We start from the raw sequence: 27,777 nt of genomic DNA on the forward strand, positions 1-27,777 counted from the left end.
ATATACTTTATCAGTGTTTTTCTTTGGAAAAATGTTACTTCACTGCATTCCAAAGCATAACATATAATATCATACTTTTTACTGCACTATATTTCATAAATAAAAGTTTTTGTTTTCTTACCTTTAATATTTAATTACCCCAAAAATATAGTACTTTCTTACTTACTTAGAAAAATAGGGTGTCAAAATACCTTTAGGTGTACAACAGCTTGTCGCTGGGGCAGTACCCTTAAAAGGACAACTTTTTTACTCCTAAAAGATGCATATTAGTACCTTTCAGTACAAATGCATACTTCCTACTATGAACCTTTTTGTGGTAAAAATGGTACAAAGATGTCCTTTTAAGGGTACTGCCCCAGCGACAAGCTGTTGTGCCCCTAAAGGTATTTTAACACCCTATTTTTCTGTGTGCTCAAGTAAAACTTTGAATACTTTTACTTGACTAAAAGTATACAGTATTACATTTTTATGTAATTAAGTATTAAATAATATTCAATATAAAATGTATTGCTGTAAAAACAAAATTACTTGGAAAGTAAAAATACTTGAGTACTGTCCTCCTCTGCTTTTTAGGGCCACTGTATGCCAGTTAAAGACGAAGATGCATGAGATGCACATCAGTGTTCCCTCACTGGTCATTTACTTGTGCATTTAGCAGATGCTTTTATCCTACACTCTTCTATATATAACCTTAAAAGGTTCTATCGGTGCTAAGTATTTGGAACCACTAAAAGGTTCTATAGAGCCCTTTTTAAGGGTTTAATCAAAGGAACCCTTTAGGGTTAACCAGGAAAAAAGTTCTATATGGAACCTTTTAGGGGTTCATTCTTTCATTATCATTTGTTTTGTCCTTTCCGGATTCAATATTTCATATTATTGACAAACATTTCACTGCATTATTCAGTTTATTCAAATGCATTTATGACTGCATGTGAATGATCACAAAATTTAAGATATGGGGGTTAGAAAATGTATATATTTATCTAGTTTTATGTAGTTAATTAATATCACACGAAGAGTGCCATTTCAGTGTTTCTCCTCCAGAAATCTGCATGATTAAAGTGTGATATTAAGTTACTACAACAGTTTAATAAACAATAATTCAATGTTCAAACTACAAAATGTTGCAGAATAATGTAATATATGAATGAATAATAGCCTACAGAACCTTTGTGACAAAAAAGAACCTTTTTAGCATTAAAAGGTTCTTTAAAGAAAAGGTTCTTTCGGCGCTACCTATTTGGAACCCCTAAAAGGTTCTATATAGAGCCCTTGTTAAGCCCCAAACGGGTTCTTTCTTGTCATTTTAGAACCTTTTTAGCATAAAAGGGTCTTTGGAGTTGATCACTTAAAAAGGGTTCTATAAAGAACACTGCAAAAAATGCATTTCTTATTTAGTATTTTTGTCTTGTTTCTAGTCTAAATATCTAAAAATTCTTACATTAAGAAACAATTACTAGACAAGTAAACATTATTGTCTTGTTTTGGGGAAAAATAACTCAAAATGAAGAGAGTTTGGCTTAAAATAAGCTAAATAATCTGCCAATGGGATAAGAAAAATAATGTTGTTTTAAGATTATATTTCTTACCCCACAGGCAGATATTTTTTCTTATTTTAAGCAAAAACTCTCTTAATTTTGAGTTATTTTTCCCAAAACAAGACAATTTCTTTTGCTTGTCTAGTAAATAGCCTACTTCTTATTGTTTTAAGAATTTTTAGATGTTTGTACTAGAAACAAGACAAAAATACTAAATAAGAAAAGCATTTTTTGCAGTGAACCTTTTAGGGGTTCCAATTATGTAGTGCCGATAGAACCTTTTCTTCTGAGGTGGAGTTGATGGTTCCCTATGGTTCTATATAGAACTCCAATGAACTGTTTTTTTCCTCAGAGTGAAGTTTTGTTCCTTTAGAGCAGAACCAAAGCGATTTGTAATATGCATTGGTAGACTACTGTCTTGAGACACCAATCAGACCTTTGGGACTTCCAGGTCTTACCTGCATCAGTTTCCCTCTGGCACTGCCGGCGCTGCCCCCGGCGAACACCCCTTCTATGGGCTTGCTGGTGGGCCTGCTGGTGGGTCCTGGTTTCAGCAGTGTCACTTTAATCATGGCTCGAGGTGCGGAGCGTTCGGACTCCACCGCAGCCGCTAGTTCCAGGCCCGTGTGACCCAACGCCACCTGCAAGGCTGCCATGAGAAGCCACGGCCAGAGCCCGGCCAATCGCCGCACAGGGACCCTCATTGTCCTGGCTGCAGCGGCGGGCTCCGGCCACACATTATGCACGGTCCACAAAGCGATCCGTCCAGCAAAAAACCACTAGAATCCTTAGGGGTCACTGAAACTGTACCCCTCCCAAAAACAAAACAAAAATCAAAGTGGATTGTTGTGATTTTTAAAACGTATGAAGATTATGAAGAATTCAACTGTTTGGAAATATAATCAAATGGAACTTCATTATTAAATGTTAGTCGTTGGCTGGCCTGTATCCATGACGGAACATGATTGACAGGTGGTGAAATATGACAGAGAGCCAGTGATTGACAGCGGACTGACTCCTGGCGTGAGCATTGATTTAAATGAGCGAAATCAAGAGTTTGATGGGATCTCCTAAAGATCAACACCTTTCACAGATTTCTCCTGATGTTTCCCGCGCGTCGTGATTGATAACGTGACGTCATAATGATCGGATACGCCGCGTCCACTTCAAAGGATTCCAAACATTCCAGAATGTAACAGGTTGTCGCAGAATCGCCGTCTCCATCAATGCAACAATCTATTGGTTATTCCGCTCATAAAGCCGTAGAAAATATTCATAACAGTTTATAATCCCACTGTGAACGCCTGGAAATGTTCCCCGTGAGCACCAACATAAAAAATGCGACGGGAAAAAATATGATTCGCTTTGCAGGAGCGACCGAAAGCGCTGTCGGGAGAGAGCTCTATCTGAACATTCATTCCCATGTTCCTAAAGTAATTCAGATCAATCTGCGACAACTTCACAAACCTGCTCGACTCAAATTAAATCTCCACAGATCCATGGCGACAAATCCAGTCCCTTCATGAGTAGAATCCGCACGCGCTGTCCCGGAATAAAGTCGCGGTGCTGTTGATCCGAGCACCAGGAACGCTGGAAAAGTTTAAAGTTGAGTGTGTGTGTGTGTGTGTGTACCTGCTGACTGTCAATGAGGGTGGAGCAGAAATGATCCGACCCATTAAACACACACACACACGCACGCACACTGCGCCCTCTAGCTCACATCACTGGAGAAACATCACAATTACAGTCCGTTGCTGCATATCACATATAATCATCTAAAACACTTGTACTTGATAATTACTTCGTGAAATGTAATAGGCTTATGATGGAATAATCATTATCCCTCTATTGCATGACAGATATGTTTAAAAATAAAATATGTTGATAATTTAATAACACTAAAAAGCACTACTGCTCCAACATAATCTTATAGTATACTCCAAAAATTCGGACTAAAAAGCAACCCAATGTTGGGTCAAATATGGACTAACCCAGCAATTGTTGTCTTAAGCAAATATTTAAGCCAACCACAGGGTTAAAACAACCCAATCGCTGGGTTAGTCCATATTTGAGCCCAACATTGGGTTTAAACAACCCAGCATTTTTAGAGTGTAATAAATCTTAATTTTGCAACATCAACACTGTTACTGAACTGAGCTTTACAGCAGAATTTGAATTTGTCTCATATTTGATGAAGTTTGCATCATTAAAGGCACAATATGTAAGATTTTTTGATAAACATATCTAAAAACCACAAAAACAATCTTATGTTTTGTTGACTTGTATACTTACATTATCCCAAATGTTTCCAGGAATGTTCAAACGTAGCATTATAACATCACTTTAACACACTCAAATAATGTATCTAATATGAAAAACCATGCTGCGTTACCACACACACACACACACACACACACACACACACACACACACACACACACACACACACACACACACACACACAAGCCAGAATAAAAGCTCCACCAAATCAAGCCTTTTTTTTAATAAGCGATAAAAATGACATATTGTGCCTTTAATTCTGTTGTTGTCCTGTTTACCCCAGTGAAGCTGCAGTCTGTATTGTATGAATAAAGTCCTTTAGGGAAATTAAGATTTGGTGTAATGATCAATTATCATAACTTGAGCAGGTTTATAATTTAAACAAAATCACAATGCCGTCAAAAAAACACAGCAATGACACGCTCAGCCTTTATCAGGGTTTTCACTCGCTTTGCATTTATTCAAATCTGAAAAAATCTGAAAACAAATGTTCATTTCACTGCTATTAAAATCTGACTTCCACTCTTGTGCTGTGTTAAATATATAAATTATATATTGATGCCAATAAATACTGAAGTAAATAAGATCATTACAAATAAAATATCACGTTCACTGTAAACATTCAACACATGTGAATTTAACATAAAAATACCATTTAAAATTGAATTACAGCTTTAAAACTACTTCAAATCACACAAAAGCAAAACTTTCTTTTTCTAAATGGACATATTGTTCATATTATGATGTCATTGCATATGCTGATGAATCCTGTCTGTCGTCTGTGGATCATAAAGTCATAAAAAGAAATGATCAATAAAAAAAATCTGAATGATTTCGTAAGATGTAATCTGAAACTGTCCTACCTAAAGTAGCTGCAGGGAGTGTTTTTCACAAGTCTTGCTCTGCTGTCAGTTTGTCATCTGTAGCTGCCTGATTTATAGATGATTTCATTATTATAGCATCAATCTAACTTCAATGTTATTCACCATTAAAAAATAAAACATCATCAGTCTTTATATACTATTAACCCTGGGCAACCTGTGATTTGAAAGCTAAAATAAACATTTTGTGGAACACTGAATAGTTGTTGTATATGACTAGCATTGAGTGTGTCTGTCTCTGGCTCAGCGCCAGCCAAACCCCAAAAGCACACTTGAATTTAGCATTGTTCATGTGATGCACTAAAGGTTCTAATCACACCGGTGTGATTGTACGCTCCAGGGACCAGCCAAGACTGATCACACCAGTGTGATTATACGTTTGAAAGGGTTAAAGACCAACAAAGAAGACCCCAGCATCTTTTAACCTTTTGTGAGGACTTCAGAGATGTTGAATCATTTTCATTGAGCTGGTCGACTCCTTGAATCTCCAGCTCATGTCCCTCTGGCTCTAGTTTGACGCTCACACCGCAAGCGCTGACAGATGGACTGGATGCCGCTGTATGGGACTTGGAGCTGTAAGGGCTGTCGGATCCGGCAAGTAAAGTGTGAGGAGAGCTGGAGGAGAGCTGGGGCTTCACCGGGGTGCCCACTCGGACTATGTGGACATTAGGCAGACCCTGGAACTCATCCACCATCTGGAAGACTCTGTCAAGGTTCACATCGCCCCTTTGAGACTCAGCCGAACTGTGTGCTGCCCAGTTTGCAGTTTGGATGCTGTTGTGATGATGGCTCACTGAATAGTTCTGCTGGAGTAATGATAATGAACAGCTTTAAAATGTTGTAGAATGAATGTCATGAAGCCTGCCAAGTCAATGTCAAATTTTCATATAGATAGACAGATAGATGGAATGACTGACAGACAGACAGACAGACAGACAGACAGACAGACAGACAGACAGACAGACAGACAGACAGACAGACAGACAGATAGATAGATAGATAGATAGATAGATAGATAGATAGATAGATAGATAGATAGATAGATAGATAGATAGATAGATAGATAGATAGATAGATAGATAGATAGATAGATAGATAGATAGATAGATAGATAGATAGATAGATAGATAGATAGATATGATTGTCAACATATCAAATGTGTCTCACCGGGTAATAAGCATAATGTGCATATGGCTGAGATGTTTGATCGCCACCTGTCCGATCTGCTTCCATAAAGCCAGCATTGCAACACTGACAAACTACTGAAGACACACACACACACACACACACACACACACACACACACACACACACACACACACACACACACACACACACACACACACACACACACACAATAAATGAACAAAACAACCAAAAACAATAAAAGCAATGGACCATCATTCTGTTAACAAAAAAAGCACTTGAATAAATACCAAAACCAATAAATAAAACGGATGAAAACTGCAACGGATGATTGTGTTTTAGGTGCAAATTAGGGGTGGCACGGTTCACAAAACCCATGGTTCGGCTAGTATCACGGTTTTGGTTGTTGTTGTTTTTTCTTATAATCGTTAACACTCCAGAAATTTACTTCAGCATATTATATATAGCTTAATTATCCACAATTTAGGATGCAGTTTTTTTTTATTATTGTTATATCATGTAATCATGGACAAACTGAACTTGGCCATCTCTGAGGAAAGCTAAGTGAGATTTTGATACAGCAAGAGAGAAGACATTGATGACATGCTTTTCATTTAGATGTTTGGCAAAAAAAGAAATAAAAACAGGAGAACGTGTATTGCTATCTCTACAGGAACTTATGTGCCTTTTTAGCACACAAAGATTCAAGTAAAGAATTAACTTGCATTTATCAAACTTCAGTGTAGGTTTGCCTTGTAATAATCGGCGTGTCCGCACAAGAGCGATCGGGTGCGTTCTGCAAAAACAACGCCAACGCAGAGTGCGCGAGACCCCATTTCACTTGGCGGTGTGCACGTCAAGTTTTGTACATTTGCGTGCGGCTGTGCAACCAAAGAACCATGAGTTCCAGAATTTGGCCAAGCATGACGTCTCCTCACGTCGGCACCCAGTCTTTGCGTCGAGTTTAACCATCCACCCAAACGGACGAGGCGCGTGCTCCGTCAGCGAGAGAGACATGGTAAACAAAGCATGCAAATGGAAATGATCGCGGTCGGAAAAATGATCGAGCTCATTATATTTATCGTGCGACTAATTGATTCATTGACTATCGCGACAGGCCTAGTTATTAGACTTTTTTTTCCGACGGCCGGGCGACAGCCCTCTTTTCCACCAGGATTTTTCCAGAACGCATAGATTGCCAATCCGTTCCTGAGTGTCATCTAGCAACTCTCAATACCCATCTGAGCTGTAAACGCCAAACTCTGGTCAAGCCAATCACGAGTCGGTGTGCGGGGCCATAATGACGACGGCCGAGTTGCGTTTGCGTGCTTCTAGTAAACACAGAAACTGGCGAACGGCGGTCTTTCGAATCAGCTTTGACCGCGACTCTGGAAGACTTCGAGTTAAGCTTTTCTCTGAGAAAAGAACAAAGAACGGCACTGAAGTCATTCTTAAAAAGGGAAGATGTGTTCGGAGTTTTGCTGTCCGGATACGGCGAAAGTTTAATCTTTCAACTAGCTCTGGTTGGTGTAGCGCTATCCTATCACGTGCAGAGGGAGTTTGAAAGACAACCGTTTATCCGCCCCTCGGATTGAGCCGTCAATGGTGAGTTTCCAGACCAAACATCTTGATGTGGGTCTGGCTTGTCAGGCTACTGAAAACACTGAATCAACATCAAATGATAAAAAATGTTGCAAATATAGTCAATCTGTCTAAAGCACTGTGCATTTAGGATGAAGTAAGTATGTACCTGGTGGGTAAAATCCAGGAGGATAGGGCAGGTGATGAGGGATATATTTAGCCTCCTGTGGGAACAGGGCGGCAGGACTAGACAGAACTCTGTGAGGAGCTCTGTATGGATATGGCCGGATGACAGACATCGGGACGCCATTGGAGTAGAAAGGGGGAGCATCGCTGCGAGGAAAGATCCAGGAATGACGAGGGATCAGACTTCGGTCAAACTCCTTGGGCTGACGGGATTGGTGCTGATATTGGTGTGCAGAACCTGAACCTAAGAAATGAGTATGAAGAACCATTTGAATACCTTTCAAAGATTTAAAGAATTTAAAGGGTTAGTTCACCCAAAAAGGAAATCGATGTCACCCTAACTCCTCACCCTAATGTCGTTCGACACCCGTAAGACCTCCGTTCATCTTCACACACAGTTTAAATGGACTGCATTTATATAGCGCTTTTATCCAAAGCGCTTTACATTTTTGCCTCACATTCACCCATTCATACACCGACGGCGATGTCAGCCATGTAAGGCGCCATCCAGCTCGTCGGGAGCAGCTGGGGTTAGGTGTCTTGCTCATGGACACTTCGACACTTGGTCAAGTGGAACCGGGGATTGAACCACCAACCTTCTGGTTTGTAGACAACCTACATGAACCACTGAGCCACTGCCGCCCCAAGGGGTTTTAACGCTCGTTGTTTGGAGTCGAAAGCTTATTAAAACTTAGTCCTGTGTTTTTTTAAGCTTGTTTGCTGTATATCCTGTCACACAGCTGCTTTTAGACATTGTTCTGTCTTTTGTTAAGTCAGAAATGACCAGGAGGCTTCAAGCAATACAAAGTCAATGGAGAGTTTGATTGCCTCCCGTCCCCGGTGTGGGCGTGGCCTAAATGCGCTCTGTCTCTATATAACCCATAGACTGTAAAAAAAGATGGACGATAAAGGGTGGGAATCATTGTATGGACACTTCTCCCGGATGTGTGTGCTCACACTCATACACACACACACACACACACACACAGAGCGAGAGCAAGAGCGTGTCCAACACCGAGCTTGGTTCGGGTTACGGGAGCCGTCGGCGGCGCTGGCGTTGTGTTTTTAGACACGAGATCAATAATGTCACTAAAGAAGTGTGTGTGTGTGTGTGTGTGTGTGTGTGTGTGTGTGTGTGTGTGTGTGTGTGTGTGTGTGTGTGTGAGGGAAAGATCACCTTGTTCAGCTTCACAAATAACCCAGCGTTAAGGGAACAGTGGATCCAGATTGTGTTTACAGAGTTCTGCGAGTGTGTGTGTGTGTGTGTGTGTGTGTGTGTGTGTGTGTGTGTGTGTGTGTGTGTGTGTGTGTGTGTGTGTGTGTGTGTGTGTGTGTGTGTGTGTGTGTGTGTGTGTGTTTTCCCGGTCATGAGTGTAAACCGCAGACGGTGAGTGAAACTGCATCAAATGTGTGTTGTGTTGGCAATCGGCGCATAAGTGCATATAATGTGAACAACACCAACGTATAGAGAATCCAGAGTTATCCAGGGATAATGCCATGATGTATTGTGTGCGTGTGTGTGTGTGTGTGTGTGCGTGTGTGTGTGTGTGTGTGTGTGTGTGTGTGTGTGATGGGTAGGTTTAGGGGCAGTGTAAGGGGATAGGATGTACAGTTTGTACAGTATGAAATCCATTACGCCTATGGAAAGTCCCCATAAAACATGGAAACACGACGTGTGTGTGTGTGTGTGTGTGTGTGTGTGTGTGTGTGTGTGTGTGTGTGTGTGTGTGTGTGTGTGTGTGTGTGTGTGTGTGTGTGTGTGTGTGTGTGTGTTCCCGGTCATGAGTGTAAACCGCAGACGGTGAGTGAAACTGCATCAAATATGTGTTGTGTTGGCAATCGGCGCATAAGTGCATACAATGTGAACAACACCAACGTATAGAGAATCCAGAGTTATCCAGGGATAATGCTATGATGTATTGTGTGCGTGTGTGTGTGTGTGTGTGTGTGTGTGTGTGTGTGTGTGGGCATGTTTTTATGAAAAAACAGCACACAAATGTGTATAATGACATAGTTATTACAAGAAGAGTGTCTGTGTGTGTCTCTGTGTGTGTGTGTGTGTGTGTGTGTGTGTGTGTGTGTGTGTGTGTGTGTGTGTGTGTGTGTGTGTGTGTGTGTGTGTGTGTGTGTGTGTGTGTGTCTTTAGCTCCGCCCACTGCACGCCTCCACAGACTCGGCTGTTTTCTGAAAGAATCGGTTCAGTGTATCTGTCTTTCATAATCATGATCAAACTAAAGACTCTTCTGAGATATGAAGGATCAACACTACTCTATAGATACACAAGATTAACACGAGACTGGCACAAACTGTGTGTGTATGTACCTTTTAAGTTTGTCTAAATTAATAGAAACAAGTTCATAAAACAAAAAACAAAGAAACAATTCAGATGACTTAAAATGTGTCAGTTTTGAGAAGAAAATGAAAGATCTAAATAATCATAAAACAAATTGCCGGTAGTTTAATGTGCTCTACTGAACCCAATGCATTATTTTGAGCGTATTTTCAGTGTATGCGAGTTGAACTGGCCTGTTTTCTCTGTATCGGTGCTGTTCTGAGACTGCTGATGGACTCGACTCGGGGGTCGGCAGGTCACCTCCTCTCCGGCCTGGATCTTGGCCTTGTTGCTGATGGTCAGCCTCTTCAGCTGGACCAGAAGTTCTGGCCGTCCCTGTTTGAAATAGGGGTTGTGGAAGTGGTGCAGGTTGCGGTGTCTGTCTTTGGAGGAGCCGTCGTAAAGCTTCCGGAAGCCGTACAGGTTGAGCTGGCGAATGAAGCTGGTAAAGTTGGTGGTCTTGAAGAGTTTAGCCTCTTGTTTGACCGGTGACAGCAGCTCGTCCTCGAATCGCTGCTGGTCTACAACCAAACTTTCTCCATCTGGGCTCCAGAAGACGGAGTTGTTCTGGGGATCGTTTGTCAAACACCATAATTTAGCCGGAAAGTTATTGTAGTTTATGTGGACTTTGAGAAGAGACTTATCAAACTCCATATCCATATTCAAATCAAATAATCTCGTTTCACGACCTGCAGATGATGGAAACTACATAAATTTAACATAAACATCACTATATGTGACCCTGGAGCACAAAACCAGTCGTGCGTCTCACGGGTATATTTTTGGCAATGCATTTTATGGGTAAAAAAAAAATCAAATTTTCTTTTATGCCAAAAATCATTAGGATGTTAAGATCATGTTCCATGAAGATATTTTGTAAATTTCCCACCATAAATATATAAAAAATGTATTATTAGTAGTAATATGCAATGCTAAGGACTTCATTTAAAAGGTGATTTTCTCAATATTTAGATTTTTTGGACTCTCAGATTCCAGATTATCAAATATTGTATCCTAACAAACCACACATCAATGGAAAGATAATTTATTCAGCTTTCAGATGATGATACATCTCAATAAATAAATCAAATCTTACCCTTATAACTGGTTTTGAGGTCCTAGGTCACATATTACTTCATTAGTTCATAATAGATAGATCTTAAATTTAATATGTTAGATCAGCAGAAACATATACACAAACACAACACAAGAAACAAACACACATAGGCCTGTAGTTAACTAGGCCTATAAGTTAGTAATTAACACGAACTACCACGGAAACATACTTTTGAACACTAACGATACAATATTACTTATAAGTTACAAATTTAAAATGAGATCTGTTAATAGTCTATTATTTAATAGACCAGAGTTAACATAACGTAACAGTTGTATTTGCATTTATGTCAAGAAAGAGTAACGTTAATAAATGCAAATGTATTGCTGATTGTTCACTGATGATAACTAATGAGACTTTACTGTAAAGTATAATCAAAATATTCAATAGTTGTCACAGCAACACATGTAAGCTATACCATCAAAATCTTTTAAACTTTGATAATTAAAACTGATTAATTAATGTCTTTCCGTGTATTTCTATAAGTTATATATTTACCGTCTCCTCCCAGAACCGTTACTGGAACCGTTATGCGCGTTCACATAGAATACATTTAAACCGCATCGAAATGAGGCTCGCGCGACCTCAATGGCGTGAGCTAACGGTGACCTCTAGTGGTCGCTGGGGTTTTGAAACCAATTAAATAATTATTATGAACTACTTTGTGTTTCTATATATTCAATCATTTCCATTCCAACAATTCTGTGCTTTATGTCCATTCTGAAACTCTTATTCTGTGTTCTTATTGGAACGTATGCAGCGCATTGGTCACAGACTACAGATCTAAAGGCAACTTCGCGAAATAATTATTTATTTTTAAAATTATACAACATACTATATATATATATAACACCAACATTCCACGTTAATTATAAGAGTAAAAAAATAAAAAAATAAAACATTTCTTATCACGGTCGCGCGGCGCATATCCGTGACGTCATTAAGCGTCGCCGAATGAATGTGCGGTTGTGGTTAGCAAACGCCAACAACAAAACAATCGGCATCTATTAAGATTATTTGGTTTAATTTCAAGTATATTGCATTAAAGCGACAGCAATGTCTCTGGAGACTGTCCCGAAGGATCTGCGCCATTTGAGAGCGTGTCTGTTGTGCTCTCTTGTCAAGGTAAATGAGACATTTATGAGAACAGATGCTTTTATCATTGATTATTCACATGTTTACATAGAGAAGATAAGTATAGAGCAATATCATTACAAATACTATAGTATATTATAGTAAAATTACTCTACTAAAATAAATACTACAGTGTTTTGAACCATACTATAGTAAAGAGTAGTATACCTGGTTATACAATAAATATACTACAGTATGCTATAGTATAAATGAACAAAGTGTAGTAAATACTATAATATACTACAATTTGCTTGAGTATCTTTATTATAGTATGAAAACACTTGTATTTACTAGAGTAATTTTACTATAATATACTAAAGTATTTGTCCATGTTTGTGCGGACCATGGTACAGTTTTGTTTATATAAACATCATTCTGTTAAAATGTACATTATGCTGTTGGATACAGATAAACAAAGTCATAGAGAGTAACTTTAATAACTATAAAAATTAATAGCGATAATAACTTTTGTTAGTCATAGGTAGCATCACACTCCTGGTAGTAACCTGCTGTGACTGTGGCAAATGTTTGTAAGGGAATACTTAGAGAAATGTGTGTTAACATCATCTCATCTTCTCTGATTTCAGACTATTGATCAGTTCGAGTATGACGGATGTGATAACTGTGAATCATACCTGCAGATGAAAGGCAATCGGGAGATGGTTTATGAATGCACAAGCTCTTCTTTCGATGGGTGCGTTTCAAATTAAATATATGACTGTCGAGTAACCGGGCGATTATTTTGATGAGTAACAGGATTTTTTTTTTTGTGGTAATAAGCAAACAATAGCCTTTACAATAACTTATTTATATATATATATATATATATATATATATATATATATATATATATATATATATATATATATATATATAAAAAATAGCAAAAAGACAGTAATTTTAGGTTCACAAGCAAGTAATCATATGGATTTATAGAACACTGTTAAAATGCATTATATAGATAATTAGCCCATGATGCCGGGTGCACACTGTGCGATTTTGGCCACGATTTGGCCGTCTGAGACAAATTTAGCAAATCCTAAACGATTCCTCTGATTCGAGGCTAAAATCTGACGTCTTTGGTCGTTAGTTTGACATGTTCACCGGCCGCCGATTAATGAGCGCTGCGATCAAATTTGACCTCAGACGAAATTCTGGCAGTGTCAGAAGATTTGGCACACAATCCTGCAGTGTGACTTCTCCTACTACGACCGTCAAATATCTCCGTTTTTCAAGACAAACTATGACCAAAACGAGAGCTAGAGATTTCTTTGTAGCCAGCATTTCAGTCCCGCGTGTAATGCATCACACTGTCAGCCAACGCGGCATTCATTGATGATATAAAACTCCGGACAAGTTTTCTTTAGCGCGCCTTCACTATCGTGCAGTCTGACATTAACGCCAACTGAGATCTTACAGTGTGACATGGCTTACATCGGGGATCATGTTCGTACAGTCTGACAAGGGACATTCTCAAAGGATTTTGAAAAATCGCACAGTGTGCAGGACCCAACCATCCTAGGTGTATATGACATTCTTATTTTCAGACGAATACAATCAGAGTTATATAAAAAATCTTGGCTCTTCAAAGCTTATTAATAAGAGTGAATGGGGGATGAGATTTTGAAGCAAAAAAAGTGTATCCATCCATCATAACAGTAATCCACACGGCTGCAAGGGTTAATAAAGGCCTTCTGAAGCAATGCCATGCCTTTGTGTAAGAAGAATATCCATATTTATAATTTTACAAACTAATCACTAGCTTCCGGTAACGGCCAAAATAATAATATCAATTGAATAATAATTTAAAAATAATCAAATTAAAATGTACAAGTAATAATTAAAGTGCTTATTTATATTAAACCTGCAATATATTTATTTAATTGAATCGCAGCCTTTGTGAATTTACAATAGCTCTGTTTTTAATGGTTTTAATATATCATGTAGCTTTAGAAAACGGTCTAATAATGCGGTTCATGGATTCTCATCTGTGAAATGTGCCACTTCCCGTATTTTGCCGTTAATCAACGTTTCAAAAAAGGTCTGCTTGATCTGCTTGGTTACAAACATTCTTTCAGATTTCTTCCTTTGTGTTCAGCAGAAAAAAGAAATGCATGCAGGTTTAGAACAACTTGTAGATTAGTAAATGATGACACAACTTTAATTTTTGAAAGTCACTATCCCTTCAAATAGTCGTATACTCTCCCCCATGTTGGTCTTAACCTGTGTGGCTCGCCTGCTTTCTTCCAAGGACCATAAATAAATAGAATATGTGGTGATTAACACTTTTAAAAGCACCATGAAATAATCGATACAGCTTAAGAAGGATAATCACACTGGTCTGGAAGGCTACGGATGTGATAGAGATGAATTATTCTTTGAATGATCACTGACACACATGTTGGATTTCATTTGACCACTAATGTGTGATGTCTTCTTTATTACAGTGTCATTGCTATGATGAGCCCAGAGGACAGTTGGGTGGCAAAATGGCAACGAATCGGTGAGGATTTCAGTGCACTTTACCTGTGCTTACCTTCACTTCATTACATACTCTACAGATTGTTTCACAGTAGGGCTGGGCCATCTTCACAAAAATTCATATCATGATCTTATAACAAACAGTCACTAATTTTGAGATGTACTATCGAGAAAAGTCTATAGGCTTGTTCCAGTCTGGATAATCTATTTGCACAGCTTAATGTTTGAAAAAATATTAATAAAAAGAAAGTGTAGCCAACTGAGCTAAATAAGTTCTTGCACAGTAGGAATCCTATTTTTTCAAGTAAAGACAAGGTATCACAAATTTTGCATTCAGCACAGTGAAAATGAATATGACAGCTGAATATATAATACTAGTCATATAAAAGCAAATGCTATAATACTCTTTTTATATACAGTTTACTGTCTTTGTTTAACAGTTCTATCCAGTAGCGTATTAGACAAAGCTGTTGAACAGAGACCATAAACGAATGAAGACGGAGAATAGGAGCGCTGTCAAAATAAAAGTCATGCTACTACGAGGACATAAAAGATCACAATCTCTACGATTCTCTTCAAGATCACAATATAAAATCGTCAGATTGCTCAGGCATATTCCACTAGCCTGGTTAAAACCAGAGCATTCTCAGTAGTAACTGAGTTCTGGTCTGGCAAAGCTTCCAAAGGGGTGTGTGTGTGTGTGGGTGACCAACGGACGATGACGTATGCAGAGCGACGGAGAATCATGACAGCAATTTTCTGTTTGTGATTTCGAGGAAGATGTTGCAATGGCTTCTGACGACTTTTGCCGTTGTTGTAAAAGAAATATGATAATAGTGTCCACCGCCAACTTTTTTTGCAAAATTTGGAAAGCCTAATAGCATCTCAGAGCGACTGAAACATCTCGGATTGACGGTCAAACAGAAAACATCAAGCTCTGATCGCATTCCCCCCCGCTGTACGGCATTTGTATTGCGATTAGAACGCGATTTGCAATATTTTGAACATAAAATAGCATTGAGGAATCTTTGAGAAATGGTCTCTCTCAAACTTTCATTCCAGATGTGTTTTTCAGACTTGAGCATAGTTAAGCTAGTTATTTATTTACAGGAATTTACATTTTTTACATGATTACCATATCTAGTGTGAGGAAATAAGCACAGAAAGGCCAGATCCAGGGGTGTGTGTGTGTGTATGATAGGGATGGCTCGATACCACAATTTTGGCTTCGGTACGGTACCACAATCTAATACCGAAGTACCGATATTAAATCGACACCACACGGTCTGATATTAGCACGGGTATATTGCACGCGAATGAGAACAATTATGCAAGTTTTGAGTTTATAAAGTGGGAAATTACCACAAATGTTTATTAGTAAATTAATCAGCAAAGCTTATCACATCAAATCAGTCATTTGAAAACTTTCTTGTGAGAAATAATTTCAGCAAAAATCTCTCAAAATTAGCTAATTGCTTCTGGTTTCAAAAGACATCGCACTACACTAAAGCAATCTGCACAATCCTATTCAACATTTCACGCTCGTCTCGGGACGGATAACGGAAATCATTTGAACACGCAAGAGATTTTATAGCATTTCGTAATAACAGTTACAGGAGACATGAGCTTATAACAAAGACACACACACACACACACACACACACACACACACACACACACACACACGCCTGTCACTTAGTCACGCTCGCACATTACACATTAAGTTTCCTTAAACAGTCAAATACACAGAATTATGTACAAATGTCCGTCTTTAGTGAGTATTCACATAAACACAGTCGGCGGTGTCTAACGGGAATATAAATAGTGCAATAGTACGCGTGCAAATATAATGAGATCTAAATGTCATTGGTTGAAACGAACGCTGGAGATTGTGATATTTGATCTTATGTTAGGCTGTGTGTGTGCGTTGATCAGTGTTAAAAAAACAAAAATGTCTAAATGAGATGGTTTGAATGATTCACTGACCTGTCGATCTCTTAAGAAGTCCTAAAGTCAGGATAGTGACAGATGCTTCTTGGCTAGGTTTGATGGTTCTTCATCAGTTTTATAAGCAAAGTCATTACAAATGTCACTTCTACTCCTCTCTTTATTCATTCGTTTTGGGCATCTTGAGTGAGATTCAACTGCTTTATCCATTTTGTCCGTCTATGTTGTTGTCACATTTGCCGGTTGTTTCGGGTCAGTTGGGGTAGCGCGCTGCCATCTAGCGGTGAACTTCGGAAAAGCAGCATATACCGAAATGTGCCAAATCATGATATCGTACCGTTTTAAATAAAATATATACCGGTATTTTTCCAGTACCGGTATATCGCGCATCCCTAGTGTATGATCAAACTCCCCATCCTCCTCATCACAGTAGCCGGTGTAATCCACATCTGGGAGCCGAGTGTTGTTCTTTGCTCGGGTTTTAATAAAAAGGAAAAGTTTAAATAGCTTAAAACAGACGCGATAGCTGATTCGCTCGAGTGATGTTCACACAGCGGCATCCAGCTTCACCGTCGCTGCACTGTCGTCGTCGTGTAAAGCCCCAAAGTGTCTGATTGGTGCCGCGATTGCGACGGATTGGAAATGGGTTTGAATGGGCTCTTTAGTGATGGCGAAGTGAAGCTTTCTGAACCAGTGAAGCTTTCAGCACAGTTGTATCAGAAAAAGGTTCATTCCTCGAAGCTTTTCAAGTCAGAGCTCAACGAGGACCTCTGCTGGTGAAAGTGAGGGAAAGCGCTGTGTCGCAAAATGTTTTGCAACCGACGCATTATCTAGAAGCAAAAAGTGAATTAATGGATTGATTAATAAATTAATGAATTAATGAATTAATCAATATATTATATATATCATTATATGACACAATCTGTTCCATTGCATACTCCTAGTAACGTAAACGAATAAAGATATGATTTTGTATTGTGAATGTGAACATTTTTCCTGTTTGTAAACAAATAAAACTCACGAATAAAGGAAGTATGCTAAATAAATGCATGCACACAAGGAAAATAAATGATCAACCTTATTGAGCGAAATCAAATGAAAGTGTTCCCACATTTCAGAACGCCCTCTCTTTGTAGCAGGTTCCATAACAAACTCGCGCAATACAAAAAACACGCTCAATGCAACGCAATACACCTCAACAACCCACAAGGGCACGCCCTGTGTCGCGCATTTTTAAAACTTTCTGAATCAGTCATGTGGGTGTTTGTGAAACGAAGCTTCGGACGTCATTGGTCACGTGGTTTTGATAGAACGAATCAAGCATCGATACAAAGCTTCACAGAAAATAGTTTCATTTTTGTGACACACGCTTCGGAGCTTTGGTGTCACTGTTAACATCACTACGGCTCTTTGCTAGACTACTTGCAGAGCAAATCTAAATATGCCGGAAGTTGTCTGGGTCTTCCCGGGCTAGTATTTCACAGTAATAAACAGGAAAATGTGTGTGTTGCAAAGTTCATCTATTATGAAACAAACTCGGTTCAATATAAAGCAGGTTCATACATATTAATAGTCATTATTTAGCTCAAGTCAGTTGATTGTTCAATATTAATGTTCACCAATTATAAAGTGAGTTCAATTCGGCTATAAGCATCTGTTGTTATTCAGCTTCCCTTCAGTTTAATAATGTCAGTGTTTCTCAGGTAACTTCAAGCCGGGTGTCTATGCCGTGACAGTAACGGGCCGGTTACCTCCAGGTCAGTGTCTGATTTTGATCTTGTTCAGTAGAGTGGCTCTCTTTAATGACTGCAATGAAGAACAGCGTGCATTTTTAAACAAAACGTTTGCATGTAAAGAATATCACTTTTGAAATCAGGAGTGGCTCACATGAGGCTGATTTTGTCCCGTCTCAGGTGTGGTGCGAGAGCTGAAGAGCAGAGGCGTCATCTACAGGTCCAGAGACACGGCTGTTAAAACATGAACACTGCTTATGGATATCACATGTTTGTAATCACACACACACACACACATACAATCAGCTGTTTAGTGACTGCTGCCCTGCGATTGTCTGTCATGTCATTTATTGTCTAATGATTTTCTTTTCTACTTTTATTAGTGCATTTGATGATGGAAAAATTATTTGATTATTCCAAATAAAAGATTTAAACATTAAACTTTGTTTGTGTTTTAAATCTGGTCACTCCTGTCATTTTAAGAGACAAAGGGTTCCTACGCAGTTTGGAAAAGCATGACATTTGATTAGAGGTCTGCAAAAAAGAAAGCAAAGTGTGGAAAAATAAATGCATTTCCCATTTCGTTTTTAAAACAAAGGAAATTACCAGTTTAACGAAAATAAATGCATCATACGAGTGTTTTCATGTCAGCTGTTAGACGATGCTTTAGTGATTGTCAAATTAATTCAAGTTAAAAAAAAATGCAGGTTATTGGGTTTCTTCTCATGATATCCTAAGCATCGTATTACAGAGCCTCTTAAAAGGCCTTTGCAAAAATAAAAAGCCACATTTTGAAGAAAAAAATATTACAGTATCAGTATTTTTTATAGACCCTTGAACTTGGCAAATAGGACAATACACATAGCCATATATTGCCATAAGCCCATTTCACAGTGTGGGTTCTTGGCCGCTAAAGAGTATGCATTGAAGCAGACCAAAGTCCTTAAAATAAGATGTACTAGCCTAAGGAAAGGCACATTTTGAACACTTTTTTTATAGACCCTTGAACTTGGCAAATAGGCCAATGCACACAGTCGTATGGCCCCATCAGCCCATTTCATGTCACGGTTTCTCCGCCGCCACAGATAATGCGCTAGATTGAAAATTAAGCCTTGATACTAGAAGTACTACACTAAGGAAAGCCACATTTTGAACACTTTTTTGACAGTATCCGTCTTTTTTTTATAGGTCCATAAACTTGGCAAATAGGACAATGCACATAGCCATATTGTGCCATAGGCCTTTTCATGTCTTGGTTTTTCTGGCACCATAGAGAATGCACTAGATTGAACATATTAGAGTAAGGAAAGCCACATTTTAAACACTTTTACAGTATCAGTCCCTTAAACTTGGCAAATAGGCCGTATTGTGACACCATCCCATTTCATGTCATGGTTTTTCACCGCCACAGGGAATGTGTTAAATTGGACATTAAACGTTGATATTAGAGGTGCTATACTGTCAGAAAAAAAGGTACATTGCTGTCACTGGGGCGGTACCCTAAGGTACAAAACCGAAAAGGTACTAATATGCACTCTTAAAGTACTGATATATACCTTTTAAGGTATTAATATTTACCATTTAGGGGTGAGTAAGGTACAAAGATTTACCTTTTCACTTTTGTACCTTAGAGTACAACCCAGTGACAGCACTGTACCTTTTTTTTCCGAGAGTATACTAAGGAAAGCCAAATTTTGCACAAAAAAGGTCTCTATTAATTCATGTGCATCTGTGATTTCATTTTCTTAATAGTAAGATGGCAGCGACGCACAAAAAGATTGTAGTGTATATATAAAACTAGAAATTGTAATTTAAGCATGCAAAACTTACAGGGGCTCTATATGTTGTCACTTTGAGAAAATCAATGAAAGAAATTCCTGTGAAACTAGAAATATTCAAAGATTACTGTACTATACACCAGATATAAAGCTGATAATAATGCTGGATGAACCATTTATGTAAAAACAAACAAAATTGTCTGAAAACGTACAGAAAGGTTTGGAAATTTGAGTCTGGGAAAAGTGTAGGAACCCTGAAGACAGCACGAGAGGGCGCTGTCGCTCCTCAAACTACTGACCGTCAGAAATAAAGCCATCATGAGCACAGGCTGCATCTGAAATCACACTACTGTATATAGTAGGGGAAAACAGGATGTGACAAAAGTAGTATGTAGTATAGGCAAAAAGGACCACATGACCTACTACTTTCATTCTGAAGTGTGCACACGATGGACACTTGAGGCCACAGAAGACATAGCAAACGTAGTGCGTCCAGATCACAGCCGTACGACTGTATATAGAAAACACTTTATTAAAAATATGTACCTACTCAAGAGAATATGCAGTTTCAGACACAGCCATAAAACAGATGGGGAATTAAGAGCTCAGATTTGTTAATATTATGATTATACATGCAACTTATCTAAACCCATTTATGTAATGCACATGATAAGCGGCCCACCTTATTAATAGGACAGGAGTGCTGTTACTTTCATTAGGCACTTGAAGGATGATAAAACACTTCAATTGGAGGAACCCAAGACATACTTAGGGGCCGTTTACAAGACAGTGCTGGCAACTAAAAATAAAATAAAATGTTTGCTTACCTTAGCCAATAAGATACCTACTGCATATCTTTGATCATGTAAGAGTGAAAACTTTGACTATGTAAGCATCTCTTCATCATTTAACCTTTGTGCTGTTACCCAATAACACTTTCTTCCCGGTCAAAAAATACCGGCCTGCAAAAAAAATAGCTTATAAATCACTTGTTACGCTTTTATATCACCAAATATTGGATTCAATCTTTTTGTCCGCTTGTTTTATTTCAATTAGGATAGGTTTTGTATTTATATTTTTTGGAAATGATCGATCATAACCCTTATTTATCTGAACTTGCATACCTCAGTTTTTGAGTGAGGAAAGCGGATAATTTTGTACATTTTACATAAAAAGTTCACTGTTTTTCACACTAGTGAGCTTTAATGTCTACATTTGTTTAGAAATGGTTTTATTTTGTACATAATTGCAGTCACACTTGTAGTGTTCATGGTCAAAACTGACCGGCCTGCAAAAAGAATACTTATAAATCACTTGTTACACTATTTTTTCACCAAAAATTGGATTCAATATTTATTGTCAACTTGTTTTCTTTCGGTTAAAACAGGTTTTTTATTTATTTTTGAAACTGGCTTCACTGATCTGAGGATAAAGTTCATCTATGTGAAAAAGAAAGACTGTAATACTCAAAATAGTGTGTGTGTGTGTGTGTGTGTGTGTGTGTGTGTGTGTGTGTGTGTGTGTGTGTGTGTGTGTGTGTGTACAAACACGCTCCCGAACATTAATTGTTTCTCTGATTTTCGACTCCCCCATTAATTTTCAATGGGCGGTCATTTTTCACCAGTATAAGCTCAGATCAGTGAGGCCTACGATCAGTCGATTTAAAAAAAAAAAAAAAAAAAACCTGTCTAAACTGAAACAAAACAAGGTGACAAAAAGATTGAATCCAATTTTTGGTGATAAAGTAGCATAACAAGTGATTTATAAGCAATTTTTGTTGGATGTTTGTGGGAAAAACAACATAAAAACGTACAAAATGTATCAAAAAGTGTTTTTTGGGAAGTTGTTAGATGACTCTGGTGCAATCAAATAATAAATACTGCACCTAACTTAAGAGATCGTGTGGTTTCCCCTCAGTTGAAATGATTCTAGGCCCCCCACCAAAAAAGGCCCCGGCCCCTAGAATAATCAGCACCTTACCCCAATGAGGAAGCATCACCTTCACATGAGCACACAACAGTTACTGTCTGACTCATACATGAGACTTCATAGTCAAATCAGTCATTTTCACAGCTTAGCTTTAGTTTTCACTGTAACTTACCAGCAGAACATGTGGGATATACTTCACAAGGCATATTAGATTACTAAAAATGTTCACACAAAACTAACAAAAAGAAGTTTGCGTGGTTTGAAGTGATAAAACAATAGAAAAACTCCTGCTGCATTTGAGTGACACTTTATATTGAATGCGACAACTTTGTGAAGTATGTCGAGTGAGCGGACACACACACACACGTTACACGTGCAGCAGACAGGAAGTGGCCTGTGCTTAAACTGAATAAAGGCTCAATTGGGAGCTCTTGTTTTAAAAGAAAGTTACTCGGTCGCTGCCTTCACGTGCTATCGGAAGTTTCCTACTTCCCACTTCAGAAGTCGTGATTACGACGAGCTTGTTGTGTTCGGTACTTTGTTGTCGGAAAGAATGGAGGATGCCAGGTTCATACTTTTGTGCGTCTTGGGAAAATGTTATTTTAATACTATGACCATTTCATTCATTTCCCGGTCCCAGAAAATCATAGAATCACTGGCAAACATAGCAGCACAACACGAAAGCATATCACATTCACAATAAAGGCATGATGTAGGCAAGATAAGGCTGCTTAAAGACTAAAATGGCAATAGCTTTCAGCCATACATGATCCTATTGTATACTTTTACCACACTAGATCGTCAGCTTGCTGCTATTCTGGAACGATGGTCAACTATAGAACTATGCGATTTTCAATGTGTTTAAAATACACAATAAGATTCAAATGATTGTTAATTTATGTAAATATGTACTACTTAAACGACAAGACAAGACAATGAAACTGTTGCACAAAAAAACCCAAATAAAATTCAGGGGGGGGGGGGGGGATTCGTCTCCCATCCGCCATTTTTAACGGTTAGGCCACGCACGGGAACTTGGGTATCAATTATACCGCCTTCACGTGCTATTGGAAATCTGATAATTCCCACTTCTGAAGTCGTGATTACGAGCTTATCGCATTCATATTTTGTAATGTGACGGCGTTCATGTGCAATTTTTACCTCGGAAACTCGTATTAAATTACGATAATTCCGATAGCACGTGAAGGCAGATGATCACATGATCAGAAGACCTCCGTCACCGCATTTATCATGAAGCTTGATCAAGGTCGGTATGAACTGAAACGTAAAGCTGATTCAGAAACGGTGTTTCTTTTGCGTCATCTTAGTGTGGTTTATGAGTACACAGTTCATTTGCACAGATAGACATTTTGTGATAAAAGGCACAGCAGCTTCTCTGCTACATCTGCTCAGTGATCTGCTGATTTTATATCCATCATGCATAACATTATGACTAATAATGTGTTGATCCCCCTTTTGCTTCCAAAACAGCCCTGACCCGTCAAGGCATAGGTCAATTATAAAACTGAGCAAATAATAATATGTTTTAATTTAATATGGTGTTTTACATTTGATTAGTCAATTTCTCTTCCTGAAAAACGTGTTTATTTCATTTGTATCTTTGTTCTATATTGTCTGTGCTATTGCTTTTAATTTGATTATATGTTCTTAATTTATACTAACTATTATACTAGTTTGTTTTTAACAGTATTTTATATTTTTATGAGTTAAAGGGGTACTTCAGCGCTGGGAAGATGAATCTGTATTTAAACTGGGTCATTAATGTAGTATAAATGTGAAATTATTTTTGAATTTGGCACCTTCTAGACTGAGAAAAGACAGAAAATGTATTTTTGTCTCATGGGGATGAAAGACTACATCTCCCAGAATGCTTCGCTGCCCTGTGAGGCCATTCCCAAAGCCACCGCTACTGGATTACTGTGACTGAGTTTGAGTTAGAGAACAGACACTACAATTAAATCCTGAACGTGTGTTCAATATAACGATCGAGTTGCCGCATGAGTCTCACAGCACTAACTCAGATTAGAAATCAGATTACATTTAAAGTCATAAATGAGCTGATGAGCTCTTGTGATGAGAGCTGAGGAAATCGCGACCACACTCGCAGCATACATTCACAACGCGAGTTCAGTCTGGCGCGTTTTCAGTTCATGCCTTTGGAAGCTTAACTTTCATAGAAATTAATTTGAGAAGTTAAGGCCCCGTCCACACGAAGCCAGCACTTTCCCAATCCGATCTTTTTTTCCCCCTCGTTTCAAGAAATATCTGCGTCCACACGAGATTACCGAAACGGACTAAAAACGATGTAGTTTGCATGCCAGGCCAGTGTGTGGCGCTGTAATTCTGCCACAGAAATACACTAAAAACGGAGAAGAAGAGTTGTGGTTAGAAGGGGTATAGCAGTGGTCGGAGGTGAGGCAAAATCTCACAATACAATAACAATAACTACATTTGCTACTTAACAGATGTGTTTTATTAATGCCTACACCTACCCTGACCCTAAACACACCCTTACAATAATGCAGATACGTTAATTAAATGACGTGATATTGATGTACGCATGCCCAGTGCCCGTAGTTGTATCCCTTTAAATCTTCACCGTGCTGGACGTAGTGTGATGACGTTTCAGAAAATATACGGATTCATGCTTCTAAAACGCCGGATCCGTGTGGACGAAACACTGATATAATAATAATAATAATAATAGATTTTATTTATAATGCACTTTTCATTCCGAAGAATCTCAAAGTGCAACAAGGGGGGGGGGGGGGGGGAATAACAACAAAAAATGAATAACAAGTAAAAATATAGAATACTACTACAAACAATCAACCAACACAGAAAACAGAACAGAAAACAGAGCTGATGGTGAACAGAAACAGAGCTGATGGTGAACAGAAAACAGCTGATGGTGGAAGTCTCTGTTAGCTCCGCAGCACACTGTGGTCCACTCCATGTTTCAGATTTCTCCCAGCGGCAGTGTACCGATGACATCGCCGAGGCAGGACAGCTGAAGACCAGATGATGGGTCTTCATGACGATTCAAACGATGGGGATCGCCGCAGCACCATGCAGGAGGCAGAACATTTTTTCGGGCACTTCTGTGGACACACCGGGGTCGGCGCAGAAGTCCAAGCCGCTCCACGGCCGCAATGCAGGACGGAACAGCGGCGCAGCCGAGAAGCGGAACATCCCAACATCATGCCGGACGCCGATTACGATGGCCCAGATGACGCTAGCCCGGTGCAAACTTCAGCCACCATGCAGCTTAAGCCCAAGGGAGTCCACCAGAGAGCAGTCGCGGCGAGAAACATCAAATGTCCTCCAAACCAGAACCAACCAACCGCAGCAATTCAAACGTAAACATTAGAAGCGGTGGAAAACGGCGAAACGAGGAACAACGTCCTCCCAGCGGCCGCCAGCAATCAGCAACAGCCCCAATTGTAGCTCTGACTGCCAGACTAGTCACAAACATAAGGAAATAAAATAAAATCTAAATCTAATAGTACATTAACATGATCATTTGTGGGTGGAGAAGCGGCGAACAGACGACGCCAGCGTCCTCTCCCCCACGTTGCCTAGCCAAATATGATATGGTACAAAATGTATACGTATACAGCTAAACGTGTCTCTGTGTGGACGGGGCCTTAAACACTTACATTGCTCAGCATCCGTTTAAATGAGTGCCTGCAGCTGAGCTGAGCTGTGAGTGTGATCTCTATTCCCCATGTGCAGGTGTAAAACATGCGGAAATGGCTCCCTCTGCTGGCTGCAGTCTTTAGCCTTTGGCCAACCATTCCTCCTATGATGCAAATATCGTCAATTTGCATCATAGGAGGAATTTTTCCAGAAATAAAATGCATAAATCTCTTGTCTAGCACAATCATTTGAATATACTCCAGGGTTTCTACTGATACAAAGCCATATGCTAATCGCTGAAGTAACCCTTATAAGCCAGTAGTTTTTGGTGTCATAACCCTATTTTTTATTAAAGTTATGGAAACAACGAAAACAATAACTAGGCCAATAACAAAAACATTTAAACCGCAGGCCAGAATGTAGAAAACTCCTGGTTCCCATTCAGTCGGTCACTCTCGACGCCACGTCGGAGTACCGACGAATAGGAATCTCGCTTGCGAGAGCCAATCTACTTCGAGTCTAACTAAACGAGCCAATGCACATTGGCATGCAATGATTGCACCAGGTGCTCATGCCACGCCACGCGGGTATAAATGAGACACAGGTGATTGCATCAAATTATCCTTTTGCTTCGGAGCCGAGTGGTATGCCAGATATCACTCTTCACTTCGCAGTTCGACTGAGAAAGAGCCTGCCTTTTGGAAGAGATCTCTTCGGTCGGTGTTGGTGTGACAACACAGCAGCGGGTCGTGTGTTCTTCGGATCTTCTCTCTTCGTTGTCCATAAGAGCAACCACAAGGGCTGTTTTCACAGCTGGTACGGTGCGCTAGGTGGAGAGCGCTAAAAAGCCGTTCTCACGGCTGTTGAAAGCGTCCTGTGAGAGAGAGCGCGCACGACAGGCTGCACTACATTCCTGTCTGTGTCGCCGCGGCCCCACCCCCTGCGTGTTTCAGCACCAAGGAGAGCATCATTCTAAAAGAGCAACACAGATAGAGCTTGCGTCTTTTTAAAGATGACATTCTATCTGTGTGTTTCTGGGTGCGGTGGGTTCATTTCACCGCGGGATGGTCATCAGCGCTGTATCTCGTGTTTGGGCGTGCAGCACGCTGAGGCAGCGCTGATGGATGACTCATGTTCTTACTGCGGGAACATGACCATCTCGGAGTTGCGGTCGCGGCTCCGTCTTGCAAAAGGCGGAGTCCCCGTGCCTCTGCCGCGATCTAACCCTCCACAGAGGGTTACTTCCGGTAGTAGCGCGGCCGATTTGAGGGTGACGGTGAGCGCGCTTCCTCCAGGGAACCAACCCGCGGGGAATCCTCACTCCTCCCGCGCTCCGCAGCCAGTAGAGCTGCCGTTGGAACGAGGTGGGCCGTCCTCGAGATGCGCACCACCCGTATCCTTCGGGGCTCCCCGCGATGACGAAATGTCCATCGCTGCATCGGAGGGAGGGTCAGAGTTGTCTGGAGATGACGTGTCGGCGCAGGGGGCTCCTTCGGGAAGACACGCTGTGCCCGATACCGATCCGGAGATGATGGCCATGCTTTCCCGGGCTGCCGAGAGGGTCGGGCTCGTGTGGAACCCTCCACCGTGTCCCGAGCCGTCGAGGTTGGACGATTGGTTTCTCGGGGTGGCCCGTGCTGGTTCTCAGCGCCCCACCCCGGTTCCTTTCTTCCCGGAGGTGCACGAGGAGCTCACTGGGTCGTGGACGGCACCTTTTACTGCCCGAAACCGGCCCAGTGGTTCCTCCTCCCTCACCACCCTTGATGGCGGACCTGCAAAGGGTTACACGCAGGTTCCTCCCGTGGAACGGGCCGTTGCTATGCAACTGTGCCCTAACTCCACATCAAGGGGGAACCCGTGTCTCCCCTCCCGGGCCTGTAGGTACTCCTCCGATCTGATCGGGAAGGCCTACCAGGCTTGTGGAGAGGCAGGTTCCGCCCTACACGCTATGGCGTTGTTGCAGGTTCATCAGGCCCAGGCACTGAAGGACCTGCACGAGGGTGGTCACGATCCCGCAGTTCTACAAGAGCTGAGGGCGGCGACGGACCTCGCGC

At 40.1% G+C, this 27,777-nt stretch overlaps 3 protein-coding genes across 6 annotated transcripts in view; 1 reads left to right on the top strand and 2 right to left on the bottom strand.

The window, feature by feature from the left end:
- LOC137071581 (E3 ubiquitin-protein ligase RNF43) overlaps positions 1 to 3,112 on the bottom strand; it is a 187,383-nt gene extending 184,271 nt beyond the window's left edge. Inside the window, exon 1 of the mRNA XM_067439705.1 lies at positions 1,997 to 3,112. Within this exon, the coding sequence (XP_067295806.1) occupies positions 1,997 to 2,242 (246 nt within the window). The 5' untranslated portion in view covers positions 2,243 to 3,112. The remainder of the gene's footprint in view (positions 1 to 1,996) is intronic.
- A 1,233-nt stretch (positions 3,113 to 4,345) lies between these two features.
- Positions 4,346 to 11,641, bottom strand: hsf5 (heat shock transcription factor family member 5). 4 transcript variants are annotated; one of them, XM_067439703.1, is made up of 7 exons: positions 11,560 to 11,641; positions 10,139 to 10,633; positions 7,596 to 7,856; positions 5,867 to 5,961; positions 5,125 to 5,505; positions 4,682 to 4,748; positions 4,349 to 4,597 (listed from the first exon to the last, which is right to left on the bottom strand). In XM_067439703.1, exons 2-6 carry the CDS (start codon positions 10,602 to 10,604, stop codon positions 4,707 to 4,709), a joined length of 1,245 nt encoding a protein of 414 aa, XP_067295804.1. In that variant the 5' UTR covers positions 10,605 to 10,633; positions 11,560 to 11,641; the 3' UTR covers positions 4,349 to 4,597; positions 4,682 to 4,706. The 4 variants fall into 4 exon arrangements, with proteins under 4 accessions (XP_067295802.1, XP_067295800.1, XP_067295803.1 ...); XM_067439702.1 differs by having other exon boundaries at positions 4,348 to 4,748; XM_067439701.1 differs by having other exon boundaries at positions 4,346 to 5,505; positions 5,867 to 5,958.
- A 361-nt stretch (positions 11,642 to 12,002) lies between these two features.
- On the top strand, positions 12,003 to 18,797 carry supt4h1 (SPT4 homolog, DSIF elongation factor subunit). The gene is made up of 5 exons (XM_067439704.1): positions 12,003 to 12,186; positions 12,783 to 12,889; positions 14,643 to 14,698; positions 18,327 to 18,380; positions 18,537 to 18,797. Exons 1-5 carry the CDS (start codon positions 12,118 to 12,120, stop codon positions 18,602 to 18,604), a joined length of 354 nt encoding a protein of 117 aa, XP_067295805.1. The 5' UTR covers positions 12,003 to 12,117; the 3' UTR covers positions 18,605 to 18,797.
- Positions 18,798 to 27,777: the final 8,980 nt, after the last annotated feature.

Source organism: Pseudorasbora parva, chromosome 3 (genome assembly GCF_024679245.1).
Source record: "Pseudorasbora parva isolate DD20220531a chromosome 3, ASM2467924v1, whole genome shotgun sequence".
In the NCBI taxonomy this organism is placed as follows: Eukaryota; Metazoa; Chordata; class Actinopteri; order Cypriniformes; family Gobionidae; genus Pseudorasbora; species Pseudorasbora parva.